Genomic DNA, 11,726 nt, shown 5'->3' on the forward strand with positions numbered 1-11,726 from the left:
AGAATGTTGATTACAAATCCATGACTTGGAGTGCAGAGAACATAGTTTGTCACATTACGACTGTGAATAAACTACACTTGACCTGAGGCATGTAATATGCATTATTGTTAGCCACAATGGAAAACAACTTGGAACTTCACACAACCCAAAACAAGAGCTTGGGTTAGAATCCAGCCAACAGTTCAGACTGTAAATCTACTCAACAATCCACTTTGTCGTTAAGTCTCTCTAATTTGCCATTCATTCAGGAATGAGCTGCCATACCCACATTGCATAGCTGTGAACTAAAGCGAGATTTAAAAAAAAAAAAAAAATTTGCACAAGCCCTTCAATTAAATAGGACTTTTTTGCACCCTTTCAGACAGACCAGACGCAAAAAAAAATATTCTAAAGACGCCTCCAATGATTAAACCAATAAAAATGAAGCACAGCCCAAGGCATGTGAAGAATTCATATCGTGTTTATGTAATTATATTCTCTCTTGCCTCCATCTCAGATTTGATGGCTCCTGAGGGGGGGCTCTCACACATCCCAATGCCTTCCCGCTTTCACTAATTGCTCCAGTGTTCATAATTAAAGGTTTGTTCGACTCCTGTTTCTTGGGAAACTCTCTGGGCTTCACATGGTGGGCCTAATTCTTCTATAACCGCAGCACATAATGAAACAAAGCCAAAGAAAAATACATTTCTCAAAGTAAAAAAAAGAAAAAGATCTGCTCTAGTCTAAACATAAAAGCTCCTGGGCTTCCATTCAACTTCAAACTCTATTTGTTGGTATTAGGAGCCATGCAAAAACTAATCTCTTGGAAAAACATCCTTTCTTCTATAAAAGTTTAGACTTTTCGCAGTATCCTCTCAGCAGGATACTGTTTGGAGTTGGTGGTTGTATCCATCTGCCTAAGGAGCTGCCTGTGGCGCTCCCCGAGGGGCCGCCACGCTCCACTTCCCCCAGGGCTTGTTTCCACGTCCTGCTGGCCTGATGGGGTTTGTTGTAAGGCAGCTGGGAGGCAACTAGATAGGGTTCAAAGTGTGGGGTGAGAGTGGGGGTTTGGGGGTGTCCCTGAACACTTGTCCCCGTCTCTGATCCTCTACTCTGACCGGAGCCTGCATCAAAGCCTGCCCGCCAGGAGACACCGGCCCAGGCATGGGTCACTGGCGGGATCGGGGGTTTACAACGGAGCCGTACCCGCGCACACAGCCACATATGCACGCACACACACACTCACAGCCCCCACACACCTCTGCCCCAAAGTCAGAGTACACAAATGTGAACATGGATGGGCAGACCACTCCACCATGGCGAGGATATGAGGCAAGGAGACCATCCTTTGCAAAGAACATCCTACACCATCTGCACTAGAAGAAGAGCCTTCAAGCCAAGACTGGCCAGCTATTGGCCCATCAGCCCACCAGGTTACGTAATGACATCACTCAGGAAGGAATTCCACATTGGGGCATCAGTCCCCATTAGAATCCTATTCTGACTATAATCATAATCCTTTAAAAAGGAATACTGAGTCCGATCCAAACCCCTGACAGGCAGCGTCTAACGTCTACTGTCCGGGCCTATTTTTCCACCGGCAAGTCCGTCAGCGCTGCATTCCACACGAATGCCCAGAAAAAAATTACATCTGGACGCACATCTCAGGTTTTAAAGTCCCGGGGTCCTCAGAAGGCACGGGTAATTTGTGATAATTGCAGCTTTGCGGGGGCTCTGCTAAAAGATGTCCGGGTGCTGCCTGCCCACGGCCTTGAATGTAACCAAAAGAGACTATCAGGAGCCCCAATCGGCAGACTGCTGAATGGTAGCAGTCATCCCCCTCATACCTGTGTGTCATTGGGAGATTTCATTCCCATTTCTTCAACAGCTCTCAGGACATAACTACTGTACACTGCTGAGAGGAAATTATTCTGCGTGTGTGTGTTGTTCGTGTGTGTGTGTTCGTGTGTACGCTAAAGGCCTCAGGTGTCCACAGAGCAGGCTCATTGACATTAATGGTCAGCAGTGATTTTTTTTCAACAGGCCTTGTAAAAGCAGCCATTCTAATTCGCTACCCAATGTGAGCCAATGACCTGTCAACAAATAGGGTAACATCTTTTTTCTAATTGAGAAGGAAATTCCATAAAAATCGGGGCAATGGTCTGGAAAATAAACACTCACATTCTTTTCCACTTTTTGACTTATAGAGACATGAATGAAAGCATCAAAAGTACAGCTAAGGTATAGCTGATATAACAGTGTTAGGACAGACTACAGTATATTCTACTGCTCTGCATTGGCAGTCTCACAGAACGGGATCTTCTCATACCATCCTGCATGTGTCTCCTCCCTGACATCCCAGGACAGGGGCCGGAAAAACCGCTGGATGCTTTCACTCACACACGAACAAGAAAATAAACCCAACCAAACATTGGTAAACAAAGTGAGAGCGATATAAGGTTCTTGGCTGGTGGTTGTACACAAACGCGAGAGCGACAATACTGAGGTCAGCATCACTATTATCCAACATATTGCAATACATATTACAGACATGCATAGTATACACATAGAAGTGTTTACATGGCTCTTATCCTGTCCTTATAGTTCACTGTCCCTTGGTAGCTATAGGATACAGGGACAAACCATCTGTGTGGGCCAGAGGGGTGTCCCAAACTGCCTTTCACTTAGCCCAATGCATATCTGCTCTCTGAAGCTACGCCAAATACATTTGAGACTCATAATAATCGTCAGCTAAAAGGATACCATCAATGTCCAACTTTATCGGAGAATCAATGGCCATCCGATTTGGAGATCTTTAAAAAGCCTCTGATCTCATTTCTTCCACTAATGTAGGATTCTCTGTCCTTGATGTTTCGGTCAATTTCCTCTGAAATTTATAGGCTACTGACGACGAAGGCTACTTCTTTCCTATGGGCCAAACTACTGACCCTCTATAAAAAATGGCTCCCTTGCTACTTCTCAGTTTGGCTTCCATTAGTACAAACTAAATATAAACAGAGATGTACTTCGTTGTTTTTTATGTACTTCTCCCCCAAATATGTACACTTGTAATTTTCACCAGTGTTCTTTTTTCATACTCTGCCAAGTCTGTGATGATTATTGTCAAGGTTCTCTTATATTGGCCTTTCAGGCTTTGTGGAATGCCATTTGAGAGCTGGTCCCTAGGGAGTGTGTGTGCGTATACATCTGCACACATGCGTGTGTACTGTATGTGTATGCGCACACATCTCTGTGTGTGTGTGAGGGGGCAGCGGGACCGGGTGGGGAGACCTGCTATAGTGATCTGGTGTCTGCTGTAGCAGGTGTGTGTCTGAGCGCTCGGCGGGCCTCTGCACTCCGATTTAGAGGAGGAAGCTTGTGTCAGACGGACGAGATGGATTTCTCCTGAGGGATCCGATAAATAAGGAAAAAATATCTTTGAAAAAGGAAACGCAGCTGTTTCCAAAGGAGAAGTCAAAATATTGGTGGCTTGCATTCCACAGCCGCAAGTTAGAAGGCCAGGGTATCTCTCTCTCTATTCTCCCCTCCCTCTCTCTCTCTCTCCCTGACTGGTATGAGGGTTGAGGCTCAATGCTATTCCCATTGGAAACTCTGAGTAGACCACAATGCCATTCAGTGGCTCAAAACAAGAGCACATGATCCGCTGATAAATCAGAGCAGCTCCATTGTTCCCCTGTGTTGTTTTTTTATGTAAGATACACAAATTAAACACAGCGACGTGGTCAGGGCCGGAGATCGTACTAAGGCCTGAACAGAATCTAGGATAAGTACTACGATAAGTACCTGCACAGGTCTGTCAGTAAAAATGTCAGCATGGTAGTCAACATTACAAGAAAATATTCTATGGGGTTCTCAAGCAATTCCCCAGCCATCTGGACATGTAATACCAAATTAACGTGCTGTGGCCATGTAAAAAGGCTCAACACTCCCTCTCTACTAATCGACAGAGCGAAACATGACGCAGACATAACCATGGAGACCAACCGACGGGGGGAATTCCTTACCCTGCTTTAATACTGGCCATATGATTTAAAAACACACTCCAAAATGGAGGGTCCCCCCAAAAACACTTAAGTGCTCCCATAAATCAAAAGTTCCAAGTTCCAACCCTCCAGACCTGACAAGTCAGACAGAGAGGGGACAACAGGCGAGCCCCACTGAGAAACTCAGCTCACACGTTTTCCATTCTATTCATTAGCAGCCAGGATTTAGGATACATACCTCCCCAGGCTACAGGACAGGGGTGTGAACTTTGAACAATACAGGGTGTTTTGGGTCCGAGGGCGGGTAAACAGTCTGAAAGCAGCCTAGACAGTGACCTGACTAGTGGAATGCGCCAGTGGGAGTGTGGCTATGATCTCCATCCCTCCCCTCCGCTCAGGGAGCTCCCATCTCGCCTTGTTTTCGTGCCTGTATCGTGTTTGGAAAGCCAGCCCCTCAGCTCGTCTGGCCCTCATAAATTTGTCAGCGGCGGCCCGTTTGAAATAGAGGGGCTGCTTGTGGAGGTTGGAGGGGTTGGAGTGTTCGGAGCACGCGGAGGCCCTGATTCTCCCTGTGTTGTTGTTTCAGGCACGTCCTCTTTAAAGCTCGGACCGGGAACACTGAACACGGATGGGTAGCAATGGTCAACCCTGTCCTATCTCCACCCGCGGACGTCTTCCATTGAGTGTCCTGACCCCTCTCCTTCCTCTTGACCCTTCCAGGCCACAGAAACACTTAAATCACCCATGGCCCCAGTGGTCTGTCCCTCTCAGCTCTTTGTGTCCATGTCTCTGTCTTCGTGCCACATCTGGGTATGTCCTCCTTTGCCTTTTGTTGGCTGGAGATAAATCCTGCGCTTTTCTGTATTGGACAGAACAAAGCTCCATGTTGGAATGTGACAGGCAGCCTGTCATTAGTTAGACATGACGTTTACACACATACATCTCTTCTTTAGTGGCCGTCGCTGTTGACCGTGTTTATTGTTAAGCACATTTTATGAAGTCCTGATCATTTGGATAGCTGCCTGGAATTGCATCTCACAGAGTAACCAATATCCACCATAATTTATCATCCTAACGTCTGTGTGTGTGATTTACAGAATAACAGAAATGCAATTTCGATACCTCCCTGAATCAATTTGATATCAATGATATCAGTCGCATCTATTCTGCTGTCTGCAGGATGTCAAGCTTGAAAAGCAAGCAACAAAGGAGATTGATGAGAATACACCTAAGGCGTGTGTGCGTGCCTATGTCTGTGTGTAGGCATACGTACCTGCGTCTACGGATGTGTTTGTACGTATCTGTACGCTACTGGCCAGGATAGCGGGAGGGCTTTCATGTGTGTGTGTATATTTCACAGCTGCTACGCATCAACATATCAGTGCTGTGTTGATTCAAGAAGCGCTAACGCCACCCAGGCGTCAATAAGTCCTCAGCAGGGGAGGTAGTAAAGGCCTAAGGAGCAGGAGCAAGGTGATGCTGTTTTCACCCTCCAATCAACGGCCTTTGCCCCCCCCCCCCCACTCCGCTTTGCTTAGAGAGCAGGTGAAAAGGGAATGTATCACTTGTTACACCAAACGTGTATCATATAGGATAATTAATGTAGAAAATAGTTGATTCAGCAAACTGGAAGCAACGTTTCTATCACCAGGGTAGACTGTAGTACTCCTATCTGTATTTGTGGCCAAGGGAATCGTCTGGTCTCGCTCGCTCGCACGCACGCACGCACGCACGCACGCACGCACACACACACACACACACACATTATCTCCTTACTAAAGCCCTCTCTAAAAGAACCAGCAGGGAGTCAGAAGGTCAGAGGTCATAGCAGAAGCAGGCCGACTGTACTCCACTCTCTTCTTGGCCTCTGACACCACTGCAACAGTTGCAAGAATGAGCCGTAAGGGAGATTTGGGTCTGTCCTCGAGATATAGCAGAGCAAACATTCCTGCATGCCAGCACACGACGTGATAAATGGGAGAAGAGCGGCCCGTAATCAGATGTTCCGTCGCAGTCATCTGCGCTCCTTGACAGATGGTTAACTGCCGGAGTGTGCCGTGTACCACGCTCTTATCGCCTTCCTCTCCCATCCCACACTGTCCCACCGGGAATAGGAATGTCTGTAGAATTTTCAGAGCGGGACTTTGAAAAAATAAAGTATGGAACATGGCATTCTTAACACGTATAAAGACCAATCGTGACAGCCATCTTGTCAAGTTAGAGAGTAATGGCGTGAGAGGGAGCGATACCATCAGGTTTTTTAAGAGTAGGGTGTGACAGAAACTTATTCAAGTGTAAACAGAATGCCTTCTTAAAAAGTGTTATCTTGGGCTTCCCGGGTGGCGCAGTGGTCTAGGGCACTGCATCGCAGCGCTAGCTGTGCCACCAGAGACTCTGGGTTCGCGCCCAGGCTCTGCCGCGCCCAGGCTCTGTCGTGGGGCGACGCACAATTGGCCTAGCGTCGTCCGGGTTAGGGAGGGTTTGGCCGGTAGGGATATCCTTGTCTCATCGCGCACCAGCGACTCCTGTGGTGGGGCGAGCGCAGTGCAGGGTATAAAAATAAATAAAAAATGTGAAAAAGTGTTATCTTTCTACCTTGGGGTCATCTCATCTCTGGTGTGTGTGTGTGTTTAAGATTCAAAGTGTTCTCTAAGGCATTTCCTGCACATAGGCCTACTGCGGGACAGAAAGTAGCCTTTTAAGGGGCTGAACTTAAAGTTTTAAAACGAGGGGATAAATGTAACCAAAAACAAACCATAAACATTATTTTGGCTTTCATAAGTTTTATTTTGGCTTTCATAAGTTTTACGTATCAAACATATGATGCTTCCACTCTTAACATGGGACCAATAAAGTTCCAATGAAGTGCCCAAGATACACAAACGATTCCACATATTGAGTTACCGCATTTAAAGAGCTTCCTTTTCCGCTGTTTGGACTGTATTGGACATGAGGCTCTTTGGCAAAACATACAGCCGCTTCATAGAAACAAACAGTTTGATAGAGAAAACGTCTCCAGAGTCTGGTTGTTATAGCTTTTCTAGACAGTATGGAATTGTATTACAGAGCTAGGTGTTAAATCATAACTCCATCCTTTTTGACGTTTATTTATTTGTATCTCTTATTTTCCCTCAACTTCATGGCCTAGATACAATATTTTATTCCACGACAGCATATCTCCAATGCGTCACTTCATTTACTCCTTAAACACTGAACACAAAGCAGGAATGATACGGTTGATTTTGTTTAACGGGTCTACAGGAAGTTGTTGAGAGGCTTTCACGGGTATTGGCCAAAGCCGCCCTCGTATCAAACAATTAACTCTTTGATCATTCCCAATTAATTATTTCATCATGCCGTAGCTTTGGGACATGTTCTGGTGCAAAAAGAACACAGCTTACCTGAGATTGAGCTGCTCAGAAATGCACCCAGGCATCATAAGACAGGAAACACACATTTTAAAAGGCTGGGATTGCGAGAGTAAGCTTGGTATTGTCTAGACCCGGGTAATCTCCTGAAACCCCCCCTAGAAAACCCTCTGTCTCCCAGGTCACCTTTCAAGTGTGGGAGGCAGGCTGCTGGTGCGTTAACACCCGACGCGGGTGGCTATTGACTTAGCTAAGAGGGGCACTGACAGATCCTTCATTGCAGTGCAATGGGGTGTGGAGAGGGGGTTGAACGTAGGCCGGGTTAGGGAGGGTGAGGACCGGCTCATCCGTGAATCATGAAAACCACGGAAGGAGGGCGGCTAAAAAAACCAACAGCTGCCTGGTTCCGGCAGGTGGAAAATTAAGTTCCAAACAAGACAACTCCTACAAACAGGGATGGATTTTCCTGGATTTTGCTCTTACTTACTGGAAGTCCCCCTTTAGAGGATCTCATAGACAAATATAGAGAGTTATGAGGAGAAACAGGAGATGGGAGTTTTTGGTAGTTATCTAATGCCAAGCAAAGCTCGGGAAGACCTTCACCTGTCTGTGAGGCAAAGTGAATCCATCAGAAATAAGTTAAATTGACATGTTTTTAGACCATGTTTTCTCTTCTTCTGATCGGAAAATGACCCCCCCCCCCCCCCCTGTATGTTTAGTTTTTTTCCCTAGCACGACACAGCTGATTCAAATAATCAAAGCTTGATGATAAGTTGGTTATTTGAATCAGCTGTGTATTTCTAGGGAAAAAAACAAAACGTGCACCCAGGGAGTGCCCCAGGACCGTGTTTGGGAAACCCTGGTTTAGAAAACAGTATTCCACAGAAGATGTGACTCAGTCACTTTCCTAGAAGACAGAATGACAGCTCACTCCAAGGGAAAGTCCTTTCTCACAGGACTAAAGCTATCATTTTCAAAATCATCTTCAGGCTGACTAGAGCTGCCACTGACCGGCTGACCGTTGCTACTACACAGCTGTGCATTAAGACAAGTCTGGACTTGTGGTACGACACGATAGACTATGACTCATACTGTACATAGTGTAACACTGTGTAACTGCACCATGCCAGCACCAGGGTAGGGTACCCATCAGGCAAACAGAGTGATGACGATGATCAACACACTATTTCAGGGAATGAGTGGGACGGAAAGGATGTTTCTGTTAAACTAATTTAAGTTCTTTCCTCTTACTTGTGATGAGTCAATATGGGTCGTTGGCATGAGTGGTATTCTCAACGAGCGGATGACTAAACAAGACCTAAACATGAGTCACTGACGAGGAACAGAACGTCTGCTTCACACTGGCCACACATCAGACAGATGCTGTAGCACCGGAGTGTTAAGGGACTCCTAAATCCATGATCCCCCATGGGAATGCCCAAAATGAGGCCTCTATTAGTAGAGCTGGGTGTGCAGTGGATCAATTGAGACCTACAATGCAAACGTAAAAGGTCAATCACCATATTCTCCAACACTTATCAGATCCGACGGTTGTCCCTATACGATACGCAGACTGAAGGCAGACTTGAAAGAAACGAGACCACCCAGACAATAAGCAGCATCCAGTGGTCTGTTTCTCGGCCATCCGTCAGGAAAGAGTAAAATATAGAGGAAAGCGCATTAAAAGCTAATCCGATGACACACAGTAGTCATGCAATGCTTTATTCGCAAAGCAGATGGAGCACCTTGGCCGGTCTAGCATTAATTAGAATCACATTGGAAGAGGAAGCCATCTTCTCCAAGACAGTAACTAAGTAGCAGTACTCTGTTCTATTGGGATGGCAACTTAATCCCTGGGTACAATGAATTTGAGGGAATTGTGAACTGATGTATGGGAGATTATTAATTTAAGTGCATACGCAGATGTGCAACAGCAGCAAAAACCCAAACTAACTGGGACTCGAAACCACTCACCACACTCCAACAGCGGTCAATAGAGTCACTGAGTTGAGAGAAAAAAACACCCTGCAATATCTGGTTTTCATCACTACATGATGCAACTTCACCATTGAACACTCCAGAGGACGATTAAAAAAAGGAAGCTTTTGCTGCTTAGTTTGTTACACGCTCTACTTTGAATTGCATCTCATGATAATCACTTGTGGAATTGTGTGGTTAGGTTTGATTTCAAAAAAAGTTTGAGAAGTGCCACAGACTTTTTTTTAAATCCCTCTTGGTTCGGACACTTCCGTAGTATTCTCAGACTCAATAATGACAATATGCAAAGAATGGCATCCATCAAGTTTAGCAGCGTTGACCGGAGTCTGGCAGCGCCTCTGTTTATCTTCACGCAGTCTGTTTAGACGAGCTCTGTAAACACTCGCGCGGCTAATGGAAGGAGAGACCGTGGGCTTTATGTTGAACTGTTTATGATGAAAGTATATCTTTATCGTCCAGGGTCTAATTAAAGAAATCCAACGAAGCAACACAAACAATACAACACAGTTCACATATTAAACCGCAATTTATATGGTCAATGCCAAGAATAGGTTTACACAAATACCAGCGTGCTGGTTGTTCTTTTTTGTATTTAGTTTGGTGTGGATACGTTTTTAATTTTCCTCCGTCAGAATTAAATCATTGAACCGATTGCACAACATTGAGGAATCAGCATTTGGACTAAATTAACCAATGTATCTCTGTGCGTAAATGATCCTCCAGACAAGTCCATAGACAAACAAAGTTAGGAAGCCTAGAGATTAAAAGCGTTGGGCCAGTAACCGAAAGGTCGCTGGTTCGAATCCCCCGTGCCGACTAGATGAAACATCTGTCGGTGTGCCCTTGAGTTAGGCACTTAACCCTAATCACTCCTGCAAGTCGCTCTGGATAAGAACGTCTCCTAAATAACTAAAATGTAAATGTTACAATTAAGAGAACTTCTGATATTTCAACACAGTATATATAACATGTTATTTTTTATCGAGCTGTCGTTTTTACCACTGATGAGGACTGAGAAGAGTTTAGAGGAGATATGTCCCTGTGGTTGGTGGGAGCACGCGCAATGTTGCAGGCATCCACGGCCCAATACAGGCTCATTGGAATATTGTTGGCACTGGATCGAACACCTGTGAACAACAATTCACACGTAGACTGCAAATGAACACTTCTGGTCTCTATTTTTTCAGCCTCTGTAGAATTAACTTCACGATAATGCTTTTTTACGCACGAGTGTAGTCTACGTCTCCAATTTGCATTTGGATTGAGATTGATATTAAGGACGTATAAACTATTACTTTATTTGACTATTTTTTAACTCCAAATTAGCTAAATGACTATAGTTGAATACATTGCATTTGTAATGATAGAATAATTTAATAACTTACCCAAATTGACAAAGCTCATCACCATGTCGGCGTCATTTAGGAAGGCATTCTCCTGATATGTTGCCAAAGGGGGACCTTGGGTGGTGTAGATGGACTGGTACTGTTCCAACATGCCCTCCACTTCGTTTTTCTCCTCGCTGGATATCGTATTGTAAAGATCCAGCATGAAGAGCGGAGCGGAGTTGTACTTTCCATGTGACAGATGCGGTCTGGGTCTGTGTGGAAGTCCAAGGATGGAGAGGATCTCCTTCTGCATCTCTCTCTTTTCGTGAGTCCGCAACCGCCGGTGAATGAAACTTGGGTGCACCTCGTTGTTCCCATCGAATAAATAATTGCTACCTGCAATAAGGAACATGCAATAAGCGCTCCACCACAAACCCACAAAGGCAAACCAACAGCTTGTCATTGTATGTCCAGTTTGTAGTCAGTGTGTCTCTGACGTACGGTTTCAATGAGTTTCAATTGTGTTTCTTCAAACTAGCTCCTTGTTTTTACTGAAAGCTAAAGTAGCTCCTTTGAAATAAATCGAGAATCATTCACGCATTATGCAATATTATCCAACAAAAAATGTTCGTAAAATTGGTCTTCATAATTTCTGAAAATTCTCCAAGCCCACAGCTCGGCTTTCTGCGTCAAAGGCAGCATGTAAAACAACTTCTGAACGCTTCGGTAAGTCCAAGTCAGACCCAGTCAAAATTAAAAGTTACACGACATGTTTTCTGGTAAAAATATAACTCTGAAAGAAACCATTGTACTCTACTGTATGTATTTAACTCTTAAATACAATATTTCCCAATGTTGCGTAGAAGAAATAACCCCTTAACTTGAAGTTTCCTCAATTCCACCGGTTGAATGTGTATCTGCAGTGTATGTGTCTGAGTTCGGAGTAACGGGCATTAGCAGGTAGTAAAGCGCGTGTAGCCACTGTACCCGCCCAGTTAGTGCGCGCAGAGGATAGGTGGGGCTGATGACATTTGATTTACATGTAGAAA

The 11,726-nt window shown here is 45.0% G+C and overlaps 1 protein-coding gene across 1 annotated transcript in view; it reads right to left on the minus strand.

Annotated features, from left to right (window-relative positions):
- Nucleotides 1-11,671, minus strand: part of bmp6 (bone morphogenetic protein 6) — a 41,105-nt gene extending 29,434 nt beyond the window's left edge. Inside the window, exon 1 of the mRNA XM_055928721.1 lies at nucleotides 10,735-11,671. Within this exon, the coding sequence (XP_055784696.1) occupies nucleotides 10,735-11,140 (406 nt within the window). The 5' untranslated portion in view covers nucleotides 11,141-11,671. The remainder of the gene's footprint in view (nucleotides 1-10,734) is intronic.
- Nucleotides 11,672-11,726: the final 55 nt, after the last annotated feature.

The sequence above is a fragment of the Salvelinus fontinalis genome, chromosome 7, assembly GCF_029448725.1.
Source record: "Salvelinus fontinalis isolate EN_2023a chromosome 7, ASM2944872v1, whole genome shotgun sequence".
Taxonomy (NCBI): Eukaryota; Metazoa; Chordata; class Actinopteri; order Salmoniformes; family Salmonidae; genus Salvelinus; species Salvelinus fontinalis.